This window comes from Diabrotica undecimpunctata, chromosome 6, assembly GCF_040954645.1.
Source record: "Diabrotica undecimpunctata isolate CICGRU chromosome 6, icDiaUnde3, whole genome shotgun sequence".
Taxonomy (NCBI): Eukaryota; Metazoa; Arthropoda; class Insecta; order Coleoptera; family Chrysomelidae; genus Diabrotica; species Diabrotica undecimpunctata.
Window position 1 is genome coordinate 112,962,967 of NC_092808.1, and position 24,374 is coordinate 112,987,340.

General features: G+C 32.6%; 1 protein-coding gene across 6 annotated transcripts in view; it reads left to right on the forward strand.

Annotated features, from left to right (window-relative positions):
* Sec16 (endoplasmic reticulum export factor secretory 16) overlaps positions 1–24,374 on the forward strand; it is a 164,335-nt gene that overhangs the window by 106,158 nt on the left and 33,803 nt on the right. For all 6 annotated transcript variants that reach the window (XM_072535162.1, XM_072535164.1, XM_072535161.1 and 3 more), the window contains 3 exons: positions 14,494–14,712; positions 19,389–19,683; positions 22,188–22,390. In XM_072535162.1, coding sequence (XP_072391263.1) covers positions 14,494–14,712; positions 19,389–19,683; positions 22,188–22,390 — 717 coding nt within the window. The remainder of the gene's footprint in view (positions 1–14,493; positions 14,713–19,388; positions 19,684–22,187; positions 22,391–24,374) is intronic.

Genomic DNA, 24,374 nt, shown 5'->3' on the forward strand with positions numbered 1-24,374 from the left:
AGTAGTAATGTTTCCATCTTTGTTTTTTATTTTGTACATCCTTTTGTTGCCTATGTTGTTCGTATTTCGCCTCAAAACTTTTAAACTTTTGTTCTCTTTAATTATTTTAGTTATTTCTCTTGTATTGTTTCCTCTTACGTCTTTTCGGATTGACCGGTGGATATATTTATTTAGTTTCTTCGTTGTTGTGTAGTTGGAGCCGTACATTTCCGTCAGCTGTCTTTTTTTACCTATTACCTCTAACTTATTCAGACTCTTTATCTTTAGAGCCCACGCTTTGACTCCATAGAGAACAGCAGACCAAACAAAACATTTTACAAGTTTCTTGAAGAAACTATCTCTAGCTTGAGCAATTTTCGCTTTAGAATCTTGTTCTGGTTCCAGCTTGTAATTAATTAAGATATTTGTAAAGGTTTATCTGTTCTAATATTTTCCCATTTATCATTATAGGTAAAGCCACATTCTGCCCCTTTTGGATTACCATTATCTCGATTCCAAATTTCTGTCCTCTGCCAAAGTTGGTCTAAGATTTGCTGGAAGTTCATTTCTGTATCAGTTAGTAGGATAGTATCATCTATCTTATATTAAAAATTTGTTCTCCATTAATTTTTATTCCTGTAGCAAGGTTTTCCAAGGCTTTCATGAATAGCAATACCAAGTTAAAGTTAAACAGCATAATATAGCATACACACAACCCTGACTTACTCCTTGACTTATATTAATATTTCTGGATGTTTCATCGTCGATCCTAATCGTGGCACTTTGCCCCCAATGTAAGTTTCTTATTTATCTGAAGTCCTTATCATCTAAGGTAATGTTCTGTAACGAACTTAACATTTTATTATGATATACGCTATCCGCTATCAAATGCCCTTGCGAAATCGACAAACTATAGGAAAACGTGTTTTTGTTGGTCATAACTCTTCTGCCACACTACGTATATAGAAAACAAAGCCTCTTTTGTCCTCATTCCGGCTCTGAATCCAAATACTCTGTTGTGAACTATTTTTAGTAGGATTTTAAGTATTTGGCTTATAAGACTTCTTTTGATATTCTTTTGATATTTCCCCAGTATCGTAAATTGTATTTAACAAAATTACTAACAGATCAAGATTATTATTTTCAATCAATTTGAGTATTTCAGAGTAAACTTTGCCAGATCCAGGGCTCTTATTGGTTTTTAATTGTTTAATGACACTTTTCACCTCAACTTTTAGAATTGGTGAGCTTCCATTAGAATTATTTATTGTAATGTTAATTGTTTCATCATGGGACAACTTGTGTATAAATTCTCATTATCTAACACCCCTTTTTGCAGATTTGGGATTTTTGAAATTGCATTCGTGTTGTGGGCATTACAATATATAATTAGTTCTGCATATCAGTAATCGTATTATGTTGCTCAAAATTTCAATATTATGAATTCCATTTATATAAGTATTGGACATTCAGTTAAATATTACATAGTAGATACGTAAGAGTCATTTTGTTTAATGAAGTTATTAGATAAACAGTTGAAAACTTTTTTAGAAACTTTGTTTTTTGCGATGAGAGGGTCTTAAGAAAAGCAATTTATTGAACGTTAAACTAATGGTAATATTTATATCTTTAAAAATAATAATGTACGTAACAATGTGATATTTTTGGTGATTACATAATATATTTAATTTTTATTCCGGTCGAGTTGAAAAATTTTAAATTCTATTTCATACATAATCATTTGTTTTATAAAACACGTATCAGGAAAAATTACATATTTACATTAAATAAAAATTTGTATTTGAAAATATAATTCCACACTTTACTGATGTCATATTGATTGCAAGTTGTTTTTTTACAATATTCTGACATTTGCACCAGTTTTCTGAGGTTTTTGTTTATGGTGCAGAGTTTGAAAAGTTCTGTACTATAAATTTGAAGCCATGTCCTTAGGTTTTTAAACCAGTAGATTCTTCTTCTTCCAGGACTACTGCCAAGTATTTTCCTTAGTTTAGTAGTTTGAACACATGTGTTTGCTTTTTTGTTTGAAATACTTCCATATCCCTAGGTTATTCTATATTCTTCTTTATTGGATATATGGGCCTCCCAGGGAACCCTGAATATTCTTTTATATAGCCCAATTTCAAAAGGCTTCACTTTTTTGAGGATGCATCTATGAAGGTTCATGTTTCGACACTGTATAGGTGTACTGGAGAAATACTGCAGAGAAGTAGCTGAACTTTAATTTTTGCTAACATTACTACGAAATAATTTTGATATCCTCCAAAAGGGCGAACTTTATTAATTAATAATATATTTGATTGCTTATGGGCATAAATTTTGTCTTTTTGTATTGTAAGATAGTCCATATTTCGTAGTAATTTCTGTTATTTTGTGCATTAGGGCTTTGAATACTTTCGTGACTTAGGAAATATCACAGTATCATTGCCATTCATGACATTATTAAATTCCTCTCTATGCTTAATGTATATATAAAAAAAGCATAGATTTACATTTACATCGCTGAAAAAAAATCTGTATACCAAAAATGGCTTCTCTAGTACCCATTGCGTCTCTAAATCCAAATTTTATGGGATGTGCACTTTGGAGAGTATACACTTACTAAAACTTTCGATGTATACGCTTTCCCGTGCTCTCGCTACTTTTTCGAGAAATTGAATTGTGTTCTTCCTCAGCGTCTCATTAGAGACATCTTAGATATTTTAAATCCCAGCCTTTCCGGATCTAAATTCTACACCGTTTAATTGTTGATTACAAACTTTAATTAGCAATGTCAAATGCTTGATGGATCTTTGATAACTTCTTAAATTGCTCTAATGTTCTGAGGAGTTATTGGAAATGATTCAACACGCTTTTCGCTTTCATATATTGATTAACCACACTACTTCACTAGAACTCATGAAAGGATTCTTTGAAAACAGCATTTACATTATCTTCGCCCTTAAAACTATTACTTATTTGGCCATTTGACCTAAACTTTTTCTTCGTTTTTCAGTACTGCTACTAGAAATTATAAAAATACCCTCGTAAGGCCTTAGAAAACTGGCAAATCAGAATGCACTAAGATCAAATAATCGAAATTGAAAACATATATTTAAATCCTTGTAGCTCGTGTAGCGTTTCTTTTAAAATTTTCACCTCTACTTACTTATAGCAAATTCTAATTGGTAACAAGTAGTAAAGAAAATGTTTGTGTTTCTGCTATCAGATTCTAGACCATCAGAAATTGGTTATAAAAGATATTATCAAAGAGTTTACATTATAAAGCACATGAGTCACAATTTCTTCAATTGTCTCACAAACTACTAATGATTTGGATGATGAACTTCCAGGCAGTCTTTATTATACAAGTTGTGGATGCCAAATAGGATATATTATTTGCTACTGATTGTATTTGACCCTACGTCTTTTTGATAAATTTCAACTTCTTCGAAATTGATTCTTCTTCGGTCAAACAAATCTTTTTTTTTTTCATTAATGATTCAACTAATTATTAGTCACAATCTTCTGTAGAGTAATCCTTCATTCCCCCTGTCTCTGCCATCTTTTCCGTCTTTGTTGTATCCTCTTAAGTTGTCCAGGTATCCAGGAAGGACCAAGCTTCTGTTTTCATCTGTGCATTATTTTCCTGCTCTCTTCGGTCGAAAACTTTTCTGACTGTCGTGTCTTCCTCTCGCCCATGCACTTGCACCCACTGTCCAGAAAGAAAGTACATAGCTATAAACGTATATATTTTATATTGGTTAATAACATGTGTAGATGCAGATGCACCTTCCTGAATATAATCCTGGCGGCGCCCATGCCGCTGATTACATCGCCTTTCCATCTCATCTTATTTTTCTTCTTTTTAGTGTAGATATGATCTGTCTGTTTTTCAATGTGCTTCCAATAAATTGTTCCATTGTTTTTATGGTCTTCCCACTGATAGTCTTCCTATTAAGGAACCGTCTCTCGCCGTCATTACTACTATGCCGACTATTTCTTGTCATTCTGCTTATATGAAAACTTCGGTTCGGAACTTTGTGGACCTAGCGATGATTTAGATTTAAGACAACTTATATGGATTTAAGATTATACTATTTATGTTAATTTGGAACTCACAAAAGTTATATTACCTCTTGTACTCTTGTGAGTGTTATTTCCGTTAGCTAAATACGCTAAAGCGGTATATGAATTTCCACCATAGCCTGGAATAAATTTTGTGTATTTACTGAGTGATTTACTGCTTTGAAATCTACGAATATCTGGTGAATATCGACTCGAACGGTAGGGTTTTCTCAACAATATGTCTCCCTGCTCAATATTTGTCGCTAAGGTTCCAAAAGGTGGTTCGACTCTTTGATCAGATCTTTTATAATACTAATAGAGTTTTTGATGCCATAGAAATTGCGGCTGAAATTATTTTTAGTGTTTATTATATATATTTCTTTCTATAAAGTGTCAGATATCAACAATTTAAGGAAAGTTTTCCATTTGGCAGATATTGATTCTTTTACTGTATTTATAAATAGTGCCAAGGTATTAAAATATTTATTTTTCTACAAATACAACCGTAAAAGTACTATCCGTTTAAAAGACGTTTTTAACTACAATATTCTTTCGCATACTTCGGGATTTGATTAAAATATTATTTCTTGAAATAAGTCTTAATAGTTTACTTAAGTGCTTTATAAGTGTCTTTGGAAAAATAACCCCATTTTGATTGATCTCTAAAAAATGTGTACTTTTTTAAAAAATTAATGCACCCACCCTCTCAAAAATTATGTTGTGGGATTAAAGTCTAAATGTTATACACTTAGTAAAGAGCGCAGCGTTAGATAATTTTTAATTTGGTTTTTTAATCAAACCGCCTGATTGTTGTTAATGTTATTGTTAAATGTTGACACTTGTGAGGGAAATGATTATGTAACGAGAAAATATCGAAGGGTTCAGTATTCACTGGTTGAGAATTTTAACACTTTTTAGAATGTTGTTATTTTTGCCGTAGTCTTTTTGACACAAAACGTATTATGGCGGAAATTTTAGGATCTCATAACCATTTTTATAATTTAATTTTTCTGATATCCAAGAAAAGCTTTTAGATATGACTGTTTCTAAAAATTGTACTTTTAAAAAATGTTCTATCAAATGTAAATAATGTTTGTCTATAAAGTATTCAATTTCAGCTTTATGATTGAAAAGAGATACGTCATTACGGTATGGTTTGCGTATGACGTGTGGCGGCCATAGCTGTAAAGAGGGCACGTAAACCCGTCGGTCCCGGCTACGTAAATGGTCGGTATGTCATGTTAGCGCGCGATCTGAAAACCCTAACACTAGACCTAAGCCAGAAGGTTACAAAAACTTTACTTTTTTCCGTATGACGTACAAGGCTGACGTGCATCACGTAATACTACCTAAGAAATTTGACAGAACTTTGGAACAGAGTACTAATTTAAAATTTAAAACGAAAATAATATTAAAATACGAGTATATACTTGTTTAAATCATTGTTAAACAAGAAATATACTCGTTTTAACCATTTTTGATATGTCAAAAAATTTATGAATGAAGTTAACAAAGTCTTTCAGAAAAAATTTTGTAATATATATATATTTTTGAAAGTATATGACTTTCTGATTCTTGATTACTTGATTAGTTGAGGGGAAGTGCAGAAATGGTTATCGTGGTTGTCGTTATCTGCCATATTGCTTAAAACATACCGTCGATAGTCTAGAACGATTCAGTACGTGTATCGTTCAGTAATATTCAGTACTTAGCTAAACAAATTCACCGATGGTGATTATTTGAGAATGCTTTTTAACTGATGTTTGGGTCACTTAAAAACTTGATATCGAATATACGTGTCGAGTTTTTTTTATAATTCCAAGACTTGCTACTGTACTGTGAGATATTAAAATCTTAATCTAATGAAAATTACATTAGATTTAATATTAATATTTCAACATATATTTTATTTATGCAGTTTGCATTAATGGTTTATTGTCCAATATAGACACACCTTCTAGACGAGTAATTGTTAGAAATACATTATCTTATTACTGCCTAGAAACAAATTTATATTTTATTACAAATTTGAAAAAGTATGCAACACACTTTTCATTCATAATAAATAACATTCACACAAAACATATATCTTATGTTTTACATCTTTGTTGTTAAATATACAGTACAAATAGGTAGTAAACCAACTGATTGTGAATAAACTCGAACTCAAATTATGTATTTAAAATACATAATCTCTTAATGAGATCATAAAAATAGATAAACAGAAACCGAAAAAGAACAAAAGAACCAAAAAATGGACAGAAAGTAACATTTAATTACCGGAACCAGAAGAATTATTGCAAACTAGCTTATGAATAAACAAAATCGGATCATACGTTATTTTAGAATATTATATTAGTAATCAGCCGGCTCGATGGTTATTCGAGCTGGCCAATTCATTTCGATGTGAGTATTTTAATGAGTTCGTTCCGCTGAATGTAACTTCAATCAAGTTTTTCTCCAATGCAGCAGTATAAACTCCAAAAGTGGATCTGCTGCTTTGACTTGAAATTCGCGTATCAATCAAATCGGCCTGGGGATCAGTAATACCTATAGGGGTATGGACTCGAGGCTAGGTAACGCTCATTCATTGACCTCTACCGGAAGTTGTTAGGATGACTAAGACAGGTTAGCAATACTTTTTGGCTAAAGCTATTCTCCTTTGGACTTCTCCATTGACGTTATTGTCACCTAAAAACTTCAATGAGAGTGTCATCCGCAGAAACTACCACAAGTAAGAATTGCTTCTAAATTTTCAACGATTGTTGATCATTTGAACGTCTTGAATTACTTTTTTCAATACCGATTTTAATACGATTATATTTACGCTATGTCCAGATATATTGAAAACTTGGTTCTTGCCTAACGATGCTCGCAGTTTTCGAGTCGTGCAATAAACAGTCTATTGAGCGTTTTTAGAGCCATAAAAAACGTTTAAATTATGCTTTTTCTCTCATTCTTTGTTGTTCTCTACCTTTGTTGTAAATTGAATCACAAAGTTTAATATTTTTTGTATATTATCTCGCAGCTTGTCGTAATATTGACATATATTAAAAGTAATTTTATTAAAAAAAAAGTAGTTCTAGACCAGTTTCATACACAGATAAATATGTACAATCTAAATTATTCTTATAGTAAATTTTACGATATTTTCTCGTTATATATAAATAAAATACATTAATAGAAGTAAATGTTGTGTATCATAGTTTGTAGAGTAGATATTGTTAAGGGGTTTATGGTATCGAGGGGAAGAATTCTTTATTTTTTGTGCGATTTTACAGCTTGTAACTTTTTTATGTTCAATAAAAGTGTGGCAAATCATATTTTGGCGTTTTAAATTTATCCTGCATTAATACTACAAGAAACTTGTACAACGTTTGACTTCTCAGTTTCTTTAACCTATGTAAATATATGCTTAAAATAACTTGAACAATAAAGAAAACGCATGTTTTAATGTAGAGTAATTTTTTTGTTCTAAATTAGTAATTTTGTAATTTTTTTGCGTACATTCGAAAGAGGTTCAAAATAGATCAACATAGATTTAATTTTAATAGTAGAAACAACTACACTATGCAATAAATACTGTGCATTAATATTTTTATCGTTTTTTATTTATTGATAAGTTGAATGATTCATACGAGACTAAAAGCGATGCATGCGACGAACAAAGCGATGTAAAATATGGAAGTATATTATTACATTAAAACACTCAAATAATGTACTTATTTGTAAGGCTAAATTTTGTTACTATTCTTTCTTCTTCTTCATGTGCCGAGTTCGATTATCGAGCGTTGGCTATCAAATTGGCTATAGTAATTTTGTTGACGGCAGCTCGGAAAAGAGATGCAGAGGATCTGTTAAACCAATCTCTCAGGTTTCTAAACCATGACGTTCTTCTTCGACCTGGCCCTCTTCTTCCGTCTACCTTGCCTTGTATTATTAAATGGAGTATAGTATATCTCTCTGGGTGGCGTATAACATGGCCAAAATATTTAAGTTTGCGATTTTTAACTGTTTTGACGACTTCCGTAACTTTTTCCATCCGATGCAAAACAGCTTCGTTACGAACTCTATCCACCCAACTTATTCTTAGGATTCTCCGATACACCCAGATTTCAAAGGCTTCCAGTTTCTTGAGAAGTGTATCCGTCAAAGTCCAACCTTCGACACCATACAAAAGAGTAGAGAACACATAACATCTCACTAATCTAATTTTCAGACTTAAAGTAATATTGTTTCCACATAACAGTTTCTTCATCTTAAAGATTGTGGCCTTCTCTATCCGTATTCTAATTTCTTTGCTCATATTCCAGTTCTCATTTAGATTACAACCAAGGTAAGTGATACTGTTAGTTCTCTCCAGTTATTCACCATAAGCTGTTACCACTTCCGGTTGTATTGGCGTTTTACAGACGACCATCACCTTTGTCTTTGCGGTGTTTAGCTTAAGGCCATATTCATCACACGTTGTGGTAATCCTATTAATTAGGTGTTGAAGTTCTTCGTAATTGCTTGTAATTACCACTGTGTCATCCGCATATATCAAATTATTAATATTGACGCCATTCATTTTTATACCACATTGAACATTATCCACTGCTTTATTGAAAACGAACTCAGAATAGATGTTAAATAGTAGCGGGGACAAAATGCAGCCCTGCCTTACTCCTCTTCGTATTTGAAGCTCTTCAGAGGTGTCCCGGCCAATCCTGATGTTTGCGCGTTGATGAATTTTCTACTATTCTTTGCTTATAATGTTTTTATATTAATCTTCATGGATATAGCTTCTCCTGCCAGGTCCTCATTGGTGTTCCTCTACTATTGCTTTCAGCTACTTGTAACCCAGCGATTCCTTATTATCCAGTCAACTAAGTTTATTATGGCTGTGTCGACTTATCGTCTTTAGATATATTAAAAATTTCGAGATGTTTTCGCTGACACCAGGTATCGAACCTGGGCTTCTACGTGCTAGTCAAATACTACTAGGCCCACATTTTATCATCTAATATTATCGTATTATTGGTAGTAACAATTCCATATTTAAATTAAATATTGTCGATGCTCTTTTTGACCCACTAAGCTTTAACCATTTTTCCTCGAGAGCCTTTTCCCATTCTTCTATTCCATTCTCTGTTTTAGTTCCCTTTTAGTATTTGCTACTAACACTACTCCAACATACATTAAATTTCAGAGAATGTTACTTTGAAATTGCGCTTATATCTGATCCAACACTAATAAGAATAAATTAGGGCTTAAGCACTGAAAACAAACGCAATCGTATTTCCATATGAAATTTGTCAGTTTCTACCATATTCCTATCTTTCTTAATAATGAAGTAACTGCACGAGTAGTTGTTTTTTCCCAATATAGTGTGTCCCAATTATATTATGTAGTAGTACATCTTTCCCAATTTTCACGTACTCACTGGGAACTTTTTTCTTAATCAGTGAACACCACAGATCCTCTCGAGGTGTCGTATCAGACCAGACCAATTAATGTCATATGACCGTTTGTTTCTTTGTTGGTCAATTTTGGGACCCCAAAAAGATGCAAAAGTTTGCCACGCCTACCCCCAGCCTTCCACCTAAAACCTTCCCCCGTAGGAGGGAATACGGAAATCATCTCGATTTACCAAGAATCTGTACACCGCAAAAAAAATGATTCAAACCAAAAATGTACCTGAGATAATTTTGAACAAAATGTTTAGTAGTACTTTGTGTGTAGAATGAACCGTTTTCTCAGAAACAACGCTTGATGCGACCGGCGATTTAGAATGTCACTACGCGCGCAAAATTTTTTAAATAAAATTTGTGTGAACTCGACGGTAAAAATTCGATATCTTTTGATCTGTGTATCCTATTAACAAAAGTTAAGATGCGTTTTAAAGTTAAAGCGTGTAGCTTTCATATGCAATTTTTGTATTTTGTCACAAATGAAGGCCTAAAACTGTTAAATATATAAACGTTGCGCGATTTTTGCAATTTTTTACGATTTTCAAGAGATCAATAAAATTAAATCACTTTCATTAACCGGTTGCTGAGGAATTTGCATTGTTAGAGTTGTTACTCTTCAAAACCTATAACATGAAATTTCGATTTTGAGTTTTGGAAACAAATATGCGGCATTTGAAATTTTCCTAAAACACGCTCAATTGAAACTTCTATTAAAAACAATCTTATGTCACGGGAGATACTTCCACGAAGACGCCATTGGATGGAATTTGTAGCTGAAGTTGTGTAGTTTAGAAAAACGTACTTGTACAATCAAAAAGAAGCAATTTTAAACGTTTTAGATCGTTTGTAATGTGAAAATTTAAATTCAGCGTTTTTAATCATATTTGAAATGACTTATATTTGTTGCCAAAACACAAAATCGAAATTGTGTGCTATTGGTTTTGAATATTAGACTCTAACAATGGAAATTCCATAGTGACCAGATAATGGAAGTGATACATTTTATTGGTCTCGTGAGAATTGTAAAAAATGAGAAAATCGCGCAACGTTTATTTATTTAACAGCTTTATTAAAACTGTTGCGGCGAAATGCAAAAAGTGCATTTCAAATTGCGTACGAAAGCTGCACTTTTCATCTTTAAAACGAATTTTGATTTTTATTGATAGTACACTCTGATCAAAAGATATCGAATTTTTACCGACGAGTTTATACAATTTTATGTAAAAAATTGATTTCGCGCAAAATTGCCCTTTCGCCCTCTTCTCTCTCTTTCTCTCTCTCTCTCTCTCTCTCTCTCTCTCTCTATATATATATATATATATATATATATATATATATATATATATATATATAAACATCAAATTTGTACAAATATCTTCCCTTTCCTCTTATAAAATTAAATGTATATAAGTTTGAGTTAATCCTATTAACCTAATCAAGGTAGTTGACGTACATTATTTTTTAAGTAAAATTTGTTTAAACGTAAAATAAATAAATTGAAAAAGGACAAGATATCTACAAGTTTTCAAAACTAGGAATGACTTTGAAAATACGACAATGGGTACGCACACTTGATGCGCAGCAAAATTACCAGAAATTATCTTAGGAGAAATAATCTCGACCTGTAAACTACATTTAAAAATCAGATAGCTCATCCATCTCTTTCTCTCTGAATACTTTCTGTCTACTCTGCACAGATGGGCAAAATTTCGAAAGTCATTTCTAGTCCTGACGAGTAAAAATGTTTTTGCGACTATCGAATTCCAATCGATTTTTTAAAGTCAGAGAATTCATTTTATACACCTGCTGTATTGTAAATTAAATTAAAATAATTGTCTGGGATGAAAAAAAAATTATTTCCTTTGTTCCTTGTACTGTGGGTTTGAAAATGTAGGGTGCTATCGTTGCTATTAATTGCCATAGCTTTAAGTGTTCACCTAAAATTATTGAGTTGGTAGAATAAATAATGTTGAATTTGGCTTTAATCAATATTGTTATAATTAAATAAATTGAACTGATCGTACTAAAATGGAATATTCAATTTTTACTCAAAACTTTATATCATTTTAATATTCATTTTCTTGATAACTAAATAATAAATGAAAGTGATGGGTACTATTTATAGCTCGACTATTAAATTTTTTAGTATAGTGGTAGATACATATTACTTTCTTTGTATATTCTATTATATTAAATAGTAATTTCTATTTGCTCATGAATTTTCAGTATAACTAAACAATAGAAAATAATAAAAATTGTTGTTTTATGTTATATGACGTTATCGAATATCGAATTTTTCCAATAATATATGTATCGTAAGGAGTCATGAAGAGCTAGAAATGCTTGATGCATTCATGTAAAAAACATACAGTGGATAGAACAATTATTATTCGAATTAAACATAAGTAATATCATCATTCAAGATTGTGATTTAACACAAAACGAAATCACTTTCGTTAGGTAATGGTTGGTTAATAGTTGGTTAATGGTCTTAATATTACACTATCAATAGCCCTCGGAAATTATCATACGATAATTCAAGAAGAATTACAAGCAATAGATTTTTGTGACTTATTTCCCTGAAAAACCGCCTCATTTTGGCCAAAATATTGATTACTTTTGATGCGTCAAGGAATTACTGATAATTAAATTGCTGATAGTTTTATTAAAAAAACAGATAGTACTTCTTTTATCGGACTTAGGCCATTCTGTGGATCTATTGAGAAAATATTCCAGGACAAAAGGCAAGTAAAAAAATTATTACATCTTTCTGAGCTTCAGAAAAGCGAACTCAGAGTGATCACAGATGTTATCATTGGACATTGCTCACTCAGATATCATCTCTGTTATATGGGCTAAGTGTGAACTCTACGCAGATTCTGCGAAAATTCAGAAGGAACGGACGAATATATTATATCCAGCTGCAGGTTCCACAATACCATAAATAACTAGAACAGGTATTTTTATAACCTGAATAGTTAACAAACTTAGCTTTGAATGGGATACAGAGTTTCTTAGAAGTCTAGATCTGTTGGACTAAACATGGATATAGGTGATGTAGGTATACACAAAATATACTTCAGTGATCCAGGTCCCAGCTGTCTAGTAAAGTTAGTAATTTTTTTGCTACAATGCTTTTTGCTTAAATTTTGTAAGTAAGATTGTAAGTGGCTGGAACTTGCTTTATAACCAAGAACCCGTACATTTGTAGATTAGTATTTACAAATGTAAAGCTTTAAATGTAAATTAATAAATACACACTCTTGTCTGTCAGTCTGTAACAGTAAGTTTACTTGGGCTATTAATACAGATAAGTAGGAATTTTTGTGTTGTATGTTTCCGTCAATGAATCTGTTAAAATATTTCCAAGCTAAGTAAAAAGACTATATCATCAAGGAAGGTAAATTCAATATCCAACTACAGGATCACTACGTTCATAACGTAGGTAATCAAACTCACATTTTTACATACATTTAAAATTAGGAGAATACATTGATAATAGGTTGCCAGTCAAAAAGTGACCGCAAATATTCTTTTGCTTTTTTCTATTCTATTCTTTCAATTGTTTTTTATCTTTATGGGTATTTTTCGAATTCATGAATTTTTTTCATTTTCATCATTAATTCGTTTTGTTATTGGATTTCTACTCACATTTTCTTGTGCACAAACACCAAAAAACATTGAAAAACAAAATCAGCAAAATTGGAAAGGTTTTTTTTTTAACAAACCTCGTATACCAAACCTCTTCTTAGCTATCTACGAAGAATAGGCTATGGTTTAAAAAATATATTTAAAATGATGGAGAAGAAGAAGATCTAAAATTAAAGACCTCCAAATATTGTTGTTCCTTTTATGTCTCTGTTGCCAATTTATGCAAACTGTAACCTTTGCGATTTATTAGTCTTAAAGCTTTTTTACGAGCTCAGTTTGTGCTCATTTGAGACGTATCTTGCTATTTGACCCATTTGTTATTTCATTCTGTTTAGGTGCTAATTACATTTTTTTCTCTTTCTGCACTAGGCTATAATAGATGTTTTGCACATTTGTATACTATGTTTGGTCGTCTCTCTTATAATAAGAAACATTTAAACGATATTCTTTTAACTTTTTTTGTTTGTGAACTATCATTGTCTGTAAAAACATCTAAACATAAACAACATAAAGTGACACAACAAATGAAATACTACATTAGCAACTTTAGCAGGTTTTCGTCTATTCTAACGGATCTGAGCAGACCAGAGCTTAATAAACTCACAGAGATGGTGACTCCACGCCTTCAATTTTCAGAAATACCCAAATATAGGCAGGGTAAACGAACTATTGTTAAAGAAATGAAAAATGGAGGAAAAAATTGGAGTACATTTCCTTTGTGGATGTGAAATGCTTAGTAACATAAGATTGGAATACACCGAGAAAACAATATACTTAAGACAGGAAATGACTCGTCTTAATTAAAAAGAAGTAGACAAGAGAATATCCATGGCAGTTAGTGTGAAGAACTTTCTTTTTAAAAGCTTAAGTAATGTATTGTTACAAAGAACAAATCTTTTTCACTTTCTTCTTACCCCGTATCTTAAAATTACATATGGAGGTCAACAATTGCACATTGTTAATTTCTAGAATTAATTTGGACAATTCAGTCTTTGGATTTCTTAATTTGTTACACATTTTACTTTTCTATACTTATTGCATTGCCTTTGATACTATTTTCCACAGTTGCAGCCGAAACGTCAGGAATTAATAATGAATTCTGAAACAGAGCCTATAAACTCCGAATACAATGTACCATTACTGATACTTTATTTTTCGATAACCGGTTTTATTGAATATTTTTAATTGTCTGTTAAACATATAGGGGAAGGTAATATGTCTATATGTAAATTAATACCATAATACACTATACTAAAAAATTCTACGTTACCGTCATTATTCTACCAACCGAAACTGCACGGTTGTATAGTATAGTAAATTGTCGCTCTGCACTGTTTCTCAGGAACCGCTGCAACCTCAGATCTCGTTGCCGAACCAACTAAATGCATATGAAGATGAAAAATCCGAAAAAGAAGAAGAAAAGAAACCGTTAGCTAAACCCAAGCCAGCTCCTGTAGAACCAGAAAAAACACAAAGTACTGGATGGTTTGGAGGTATATTTAGTAAATTGGCGTTGAAACCTAAAAATCAGATGAAGTTGCCGGATGATAAAAATCCAAAGGTAAATTTTAATATTTAATTTTTTTTTAATCAATTTTTACTTTTTTAGAGCAATATTTAAGTAAATAAGTCTGTTATTTTCATAAATTGTGAATTTTTACATGAAACCATTATTTAGACAAAATATGAGTCGTATTCATAATATTCTATTGTTAATACTATTTGTAGCTTAATTTTTTTGAACGGGAATATCTTTAAAAGTGATAAACTTACCCCTTTGCATAGGAATGCGCATGACGAGTTCAAAATTAAACTATTTTTGTATTGTTTTTATATAAAAAAATACATCATTGTATAAAAAATACATCAGAAAACTGTAAGTATACTCTGTTCACTGAACCAACCCCCAATTGTCTAGTTGGATCTGGGTTAACTTTTAAATTTAGTAATCAATTTTTTTATTGCTACGTTGGCCAAATTTTGACATCGACTGGAAATGGCTGGAAATTACTATAGAGCCAAGCGCATATGCCCATAACCAATATCTTAAGAGTAAGAAATATTCACATGCAGTTTATCAAAAAAATTTATGATTATACACTTCCATTATTAATGATTATTCTTATTTTTCAATAAGCTTATTTGAGCTATCAACAGTGAGGAGTAGAAATTTTTGTGTTGTGTTTCCAACAATGACTTTGTCAAAATATTTCCAGGCTGAGTGAAGTTACTATACAATAATAGTTGATAATATAGTAAACAACAAGACCAATAATTGGTCATTCAGCAAGTATTGCTGAAACCAAGAAGGTCAATTAAAAATATAGGTAGGATCGAATTATTTGAACAGCAGTTACAACCCAAATATTGAAATAGTAAGTAAAAGTACGAGTAAAATACCATAACACGTAGCTAGTAAAATTAATTAGAAATTAATACATGAGTATGTAAATTGACACAAACAGAAATTATTTGAATGAAAGTAAATAAACTGGTGAATGGATAAATTGAAACTAATACATACTGGTAAAAAAGTAAGGCACGGAAAAAGTAGATAGAGATGAACTGAATTGGAGCAAGAAATAAATGCCGAGCAAGTGATAGTTTAAATAATTATTGGAAATGGAGACAAGAATGTAGTATGCCCCCGATTCTGTTTAATATGTACCTGCTTAAAACACTCTTTTAGTGTCGATAAAAATGCAATGACATTTAATAATAATAATAACATAATTTCCATAAATGCCATACCATATGTACTGGCGGATGATCGATTTTTTTCCATGGAAAATGATGACTAAATATGGCCAGATACTTAATGGAGATGGATAACATGGAGATTAAGAGGAGAATGGGAATGAACTCCGACATAATAGACTACATCGAACAGAAGAGGTTAACCTGGTACGGACATGTCAGAAGAGCAAACCAAAATCAGTGGATAAATAGAATAACAGAGTGGAGCCCGATAGGAAGAAGAAAGAGAGGCAGACCCCGAAGATCTTTCAGAGATGAGGTGGACGAAGCAATGAGTAGAAGAAACCTACAGGAAGGGGACTGGCTAAACAGGAAAAATTGGAGAAAACGGTTGAGTGAAGGAATGACTGACCAACAAGGGCATAAACATAAACGGAGAACAGCTTAGCCACCTAAGGTTTGTAGATGATATTGTGCTAATAGCTGATAGGATAGATGAGGCCAACGAACTTTTAAATCATCTCTGCCTTTCCTCGCTGGAAGGGGTTTGAAAATAAATATATTTAAAACCCAGATGATGACAAATCTTGTGGTCAGCGAAGATATATGCGTAGTAACAAGATCCATAGACCAGGTAATGGCCTATAAATACCTAGGTCACGAGATTCGCATAGGAAAAGATAACCAAACCGTTGAGCTTCTACGACTGACTTGGGCAGTCTTCAGCAAGGTGAACCACATTTTAAAATAGTCCGACATACCAATATGTCTTAAAAGAAAAACCTTTAATCAGTGTGTTTTGTCTTTAATCAGTGTTGACTTACGGAGCGGAAACGTTGACCATGACAAGGAGTAGTACAAAAGATCCGTGTGGCTCAAACGGCGATGGAGCGCACTATGTTGAGCGTTTCAATAAGAGACAAGATCCCAAACCGCCAGCTACGATGATCGTAGGCTGATGCTGTAGAGAGAATAGCAACAATGAAGTGGAACTGGGCAGGTCACGTGGCTCGAATGACAGATAACAGATGGGCAAAGCGGATACTCGAATGGAGACCAAGAGATGATGCCTACCGAAGCAGAGGTCGTCCACCAACACGTTGGACTGACGATCTAAAACGTTGCCACAGAAATTGGATGCAAGAGACACAAGATCAAAACAGATGGAAAAATATGAGGGAGATCTATGCCCAGCAATGGACAATCGAAGATTGAATGATGATACACAAAAGTAAAATCAAACGTAAGAGACAAAGTTTGTGGATACACCGTCGCGTCGCAAGAAAAATTAATTCAAGAAAGCGATAGAGTTTTTACTAAAAATATAGTTTTGTAAAATTGTATGCAAAATTAATTAAATAGTTATTCCGAAATTCAAATGAGTTGTCACGAATGAATAAATCAATGATTTGAAGTCATTTTTATTTTCCATGTTTGTTTCATTCTTGCATATGATCTGCATTTCACACATGCTACATCCAAAGTACAACGAACTTGCTCCTGTGAGTGGGTTTACTCCCGTTTACTAAAAAAATTAAATGGAGTCAGCAAAAATTAGGGGAGACACGGTAAAATAGGAGGGAGTCAGGAAAAATTAGAGGAAGACACGATACAATTAGAGGGAGTCAGAAAAAATTGGAGGAAAATGCGATAAAATAAGAGGAAGTCAGAAAAAATTGAGTTACTAGATGACAAGTGATTGAATCCCCACTAATTGGGCAAAATCACTAGTATAAATATAAAAAATAAAACAAAGCTGCATGTTTATGATTATCATTACAAGCTCACCGATTTCCGTAATGCCATAAAAATCTACAATTATTATTATGTATATTTGTCTCATCGAGATTTTGCTTTCACACTATTTCGATAAATTTTCCGTATTGAAAGGTATCAAAAGCCTATAAGTTACCCGAACACATGTATAGAAATATTCTGGCATCTTCTTATCAACACTTTCATGATGAACAATACCTCACATGCATATTCCATTTCTGAAACATAATATAGTGAAGCTTTGGGAATTTTTCCACTTCGGTAGATTTCACCAAATCACTGAGTGATTGGTCGTCTAGAAGTAGTTTTGGCAGTTCAGAATGTATTTCGTCCCGTTGTGGAGCTGTACCAATTTTTGCAATGCGTATTGCATGTTCCAGCTCTTGTCGGGTTATGTCAAACCCTTTTCCTGATAAATTTATCGGCTCTTACTTAATGTCCTTAAAAAGTTCTTTAGCATAATTACACTATTCTTTTAATTTTGCTTGGCTATCAAGGATAACTTTCTCTTTTTGATACATTAATAATCCAATAGATTTTTGTTTCTATAATCCGACATCTTCTTTCAGATTTTATGCATTTTGAATGAATAGTGTTTGGCTTTTAGATTTTCGACTTCACTATACTGAATGGACTACCACTTATGTTTTGTTTGGCTGATCTTGTTCCTCATTTACCTTTGCATTTGAGGGGCATTGTTTAAGTAAATCTCGGCAATAAAACAGAGTCTATCGCAAGTTTGTCTGAATAGCATAACGTTATAAAAGATATAAAAAAGATATGAAAGAGTATAAAAGATAGAAGAGAGATAAAAGATATAAGAGAGAATAAAAATCATAAAACGTACGTCAGCATACTCAACCAATAAATAAATTTAAAGAAAGAAGTCAAGATACAAGAATCGATATCAGTAGTTTTCTCAATAGCTTTTCATCAGCTTCTAAAGATTCTATAAATATTTACGTTTTTTATGTAGATGATAAATATTAATAAAATTGCTAGAGCTATTGTAGTTATGGTTTTCTCGGAACAGAAACTACTTTCAGTTTTATAATTTTCCTCATATAATTTTTAATCCTAAATCTGAGCTGACAAAACTAAGGAACCGAGATTTTTAATTTTTATTTAGATCCAATTATTATAGTAGTAAAAGATTAAATATTTAGGACGAATAATGGTAATACATAAACTCATAAAAAATTACCTCCAAGGAATCAACTAAACTTTAAAGACTTTAATGTAACTTCTTCTTCTTCTTTTCGTATAGACATGACTCTGTCTGTTTTTCAATGTGCCTCTAGTAATTTGTCATTCCATCGTTTTCGTGGTCTTCCTACTGATCATCTTCCTATTGAGAAACCGTCTCTTGCCGTCTTTACTACTCTATTTCTTGTCATTTGGCTTATATGATCGTTCCATTCTACTCTTCTATTTCTTACCCAGTCCTTTATGTTCTCCACCTTGCCCCTATATCGTATATATGTACTTCTAGGTCCCATAGTGTTTTACCATCTGTCCAATATGTCTCCATATTGTTTCATTCAGGCAACCTGCGGTTCTGTTTACTCTATTCACTTGATCTTCCATTTCTGTTTCGAGCTTTTCGTATCTAGATAATGTGATGCCTAGATATTTAAACTCTATCACTTGTTCTATTATGTGACCTTCCTAATGTAACTAAAATAAAAAATATAATACAATAGAATAATTGATTTACTTGAAATTAATATGTTTTATTTCTCGTATATAATATTAATTTTGTAGATCGTATGGGATCAAGACAAAAAACGTTGGGTTAACGTAGATGAAGATCCAAATGATCCGGCGAATGAATTTAAACCTCCACCGAAGTTATCGGAGTTGATGCCTAAATTACCTCCAGCTCAACAAGCTCATTCTACCCCCACATCTGCTAATACCTCGCTACCCAGTTTTGATCCCAATAGAACGCTTGTTGAACAAAATGGAGAAGTACCCAACACGAATGCCGGAATAGAAGATAGTGGCCCACAAAGACCATCACAGCAGGCAAATATGTTTAAACTGCAAAGGGGTAGAAGTAAGTACACACATAAAATTACATTAATAATTCTTTAGAAACTTATGCCATGAAGATAGATTTTTGGTTGATGATTGATGACGTAGACTTTTTTTGGTCTTAAGGTTGCTGACAAAGATATGAAATTTTTAAATGCCAATTTTTACTAGTAATACCTTAGATGTGATTTAGGTCTAGATGCATCTTGTATACCATCGATGGTGACATGGTTTTTGTTTGAGAAATAGTCATTAAATTCTTAAGGTTGAGAGTTGGATTAACAGAAGAAACGAATAGAATTGTATTGCAATTAATAAGGGTTCTCCAAGTTAAGAGTAGCCGGTACCATCATATCTTTTTTTGAGAGTCAGGGTATGTTTTGATCTCAATGGCTTCTCGAATAATCATTTTTCTAAAAACGAATGAGACATAGTTCTAGAATTTTCGAAATCTGTTATATGATTTTGGAAATATTCATTCATCCCTTTGTGAATTTTTGGGGGTTATTAATTTGACTTATGTAAGATCGATCTCCAACAGACATCTCATCAAAATTTTAGTTATAAAGCAGTTAGAGGTCCACACAAATCTGTCAACAAAAATAAATCAGTGCTACCTCAAATACTTCAGACATAACGAGAAGAACAGAAGCAAAATCAATGGCAAACGACTGCGAGGAAGATTTTCACCATGCTTGTTGGATCAAGCCAGAGGAATTATTGGCCATGGTTTACAAGAAGCTTTTCTAGGAGCCTAAGACAGAGAGGGATGGAAATCTACAATCCGAGCGATCGAGACATGATGTCACTAATTGGACAAAACAAGAAAGTCTTTGGTGAAAGGTAGTTATAAGTTTGATTGTACTAATCGCGGAAGCGTTTCCGAATATTCGACCGTTCCGAGCAAATCGTTTTCCGGGTTTGGAGCATGTCTTTTTTTGGATGACCCGTGTGTGAATTCATTTTAATGTACATCTACACTTGTAGGTAGCTTCTTTAGGTGTGAAAGAGTTGCTTGTTAGTCACCGAAAGCTAAGTATTTCACGTAGCCACGGGCGAATATCAACAGCGGGGGGGGGGGGGGGGTAATTCTGGCACAGTAACACAAATACTTAATGTATCTAGGGGTAACTCCTTTGCAACGACCCATATATGGATTCGGAAAAAATTTATGGTAGGTATTATAAAATTAGCGAGATATCTAACAAAGATGACCCAGATTATGTTTCCACTTAATAGACAAAGAACAATATTTCCCCTTAGTCTCCCCTCCACATTGTGCATGAACGCCGATCATAGCGTTACATTGAACGATAAAACCGATTGTTTCCGATCCAATCTCTCTGTTGGTGACTCTTGGAGCGAGTCACCAACGTGGAGCAACTGGGACAAAAGAAAAGATTATCGAACTCAGCCAAAACATCTCAGCAAATGAACTCAATGCCGTGATAAATGAAAGACCTTATATTCGGTTTAGAATTTCTAACTTTTTGGAATTATTTTTAATTTAAGCAGTACTTAAATTTTATATTCACACCCACTGCCTCTAAAATACCTAAATAAAGATATGATTTCAAAGATATTATTGGAAAATGCCAAATAATATCTTACTTCGCTTTATGCTCCCATGAATAATCAGATAATACTGAATTATTACAAATATACTTTTAGAAACTTAGCCATGCCCAAAGCGATATCTACAGCAGACTGAAGCGACGATGCCATTTTTCTGAAGCGTTTTTCTTGTGGCATGTAATACAACTTACTATTTTTATTGGGAATAAGCCACAATTTTACTTTAAAATAAGTTTATTTTGACGTTTCGATTTTCACTTAAATACAAAGTATTTCTCAAAATAAGTATAAATAATAATAAGTAAGGTGCCATATAATAAATCAATTCGCCCAAATTTTATTGTCTTACCAAATCAGTTAGTATCTTTATCGGTATAGTAGAGCATGCTGTTTATGAGCTATTGGGTTCCCTATGGAGATTAAAAAGCAGCCTTCCTCTCTGTTTATATTTTCGGGGTAGCATCGAATTGCTATCGTTTCGCGATTTTTTCTGAAATAAAAGTAGGATTTTTGAAATGAATATGGATATTTTCAAACAATATATTATTTAGTTTTGTAATGATATATTGTTACTCTTATAGGTGGTATAAAGAATAAGATTCGTAATATCATACTACCTCATCTGCGCCCCTTTCATTTAAACCATCGAAATTTAAAAATTAAATACATGAGAACCGTTGCGTTTTGGAATACAAAACCTCTTCCCAGGCGCAACTAAAATTCCAGTACTAATTTGAATCACCAGATAGATCACGGGGGCAGATAAATAATCAAGAACACTTAGTCAACGATCAGACACAGTGGATAAGGCACTTCAAACTGTTTTATCCTAGTTTAATCTCGTCAGCATATGTTAAAACCTGGAATTAACTGTTTATTATAAGTATCTATTGCGATTAAATTATTAAGGTTATAAACTGTCTAATAATTGATTTTAATATCTTTTTGTAGACCTGAAAAAGTCCTACATAGACGTTTTCAACCAAGGTAATAAACAACAACCTAATTCAGGGCCTGCTTCTCTTCCTGCACCCAATCAGTTGCCTTCAGCTGCTCCACAGATGAACTTCTTCGTTCCTCAGCAGATTGCAGATCCTAACGCGCCTATAGATTTTCTTACACCCGGTGGTGTTCCGCATATAGGAGATCCACAGGTAATTAAATTTTATGTTTCTGAAATGATTTCATGAACTAAAAAATATTTTAATTATTATTTAAAAGAAATCTTAACAATTTATTATACTCTTGTATTCTATATATTGTTAGATGTTACACTTACATATAACGATATTTTCTACAAAGCTTGTAATATTTCGGAAGTAATATATAACTTTATATATATATATATATATATATATATATATATATATATATATATATATATATATATATATATATATATATTGTTATGATGTGTTTTTTGTTTGTTTTAATGATGAGCAATGAGTATTTTTAATAATATATAGGGTTTTTATCGCGGTTCTCAAAGAATTAGCTTGTAAGTAAGTAGATATTGCGGCACTTGGCGCTGGGAAAATTTTACCGACCGTGGGAAAAAGCGGCATCCTTTGATGTTTGCACCTGCTCAGGTGTTCGGGTGACATCACGCTTACTGACAAGTCGAATCATTTTTTCTTTTCCTTTCTTTCCTCTTCTTCTTTTTCTTTCGCTAATCTGTTTTTCATCTCATGTTACCTTCTTCTATTCACTAATTGAACGTTCACTGCTTGACAGGGGAACTCAATATTTTATACACTGTTACATATAAGCTTTCGTTCTTTCGTCTAGTGCTCGACACATATTTTTTCGCCCAGTACTCTACATAGGTCTACGATTCTTTCCTCCAGTGCTATACATAGGTTTACGATTGTTTCCTCCAATGCTTTATATAGGTCTTCTTTTTTTTTGTCCACGGCTAGACACAGATCTTGTCGCAAATCATCAAAGTGGTGTCCCACTGCCCAAATTAGATAACCAATATTTTCTTCTTTTCGTCCGTTGTCTACTTTTATATTTAGATGCTGATATATACAAGGTAAGGTGAGAAAACACAATTCATGTTACAGTGATACTGGGGATATGATCACAGACGGTTCTTCGATAACCATCAGACAACAATTCCCCGATGCATATTAAAACATACAGAGAACACTTTACGTACTCAACTCAATAAGTGACAGCCCGGTTTGTAAGCGAGTCTGACAGACACCCTAAGTTTACAGTACTACTCCCACAATGTGGTACCTAGCGTGTTTCTGTGCGGCAAAAGTGGACCATCCGTTTATACTATAAAGGGGCCACCAAATATTCAACGTTGAAATGTGATATAATGTATCAATATGATCAATTATTAAAGAATAGTGACCAAAACTCGTGCGAGTTGCATACTATATTTTATCTACGATCATAAGTTAATTATTTTAAAAAATCCAGAGTATATAATATACAGAAGAAATTTAAAAGGACAGTTTGAACAAAAATTCAGTCTTATCAGCAGTCAGTACGGAGAAGGTGCTACTGACAGAAAATGATATTAAAATGGTAGGTAAGCGAAGGAATGAAATTGAGTGAATATATTATGAAAAAAAAAACATATATTGAAGGCAAACGTAACCAATTCGGTTCGAACAAATTTTGTTCTTAACAGCATCCACCGCTAGTCGGTACGGTTACACGACCGCCGGAAGAGGTTTTGTTAGTATGGGACAAACAGTCAGTATGAAAGCGAAATGATTGTCTTTTTCCATCACACACTTAAATAAACATTTTTATTGATTTTATTAGAAGATACTTAAACTGAAAACTAAACTCCTGTTGGGTAACTGGCCATTAAAAACATACTTAAAAATTAACTCAGGAAAGCAGACCATTAAGATTTGTCGATCGATTTTCTTATTATTATTTTAGGTGACAACACGAACACTAGATCCTAATTTAATAAGATCGGTTCATAATTCGCCAATGGTCCATATCACATATCTTTGTGAATATTAAGTTTCAGTAGATGTTTTTTACGATCTAATGCTAGACAACTTTGTTACATTTTATTAAAAAGATGGCAACACGAACACTAAATCCTAATTGAATAAGATCGGTTCCTAATTTGCCAGTGGTCCACATCAGATATCTTTGTGAATA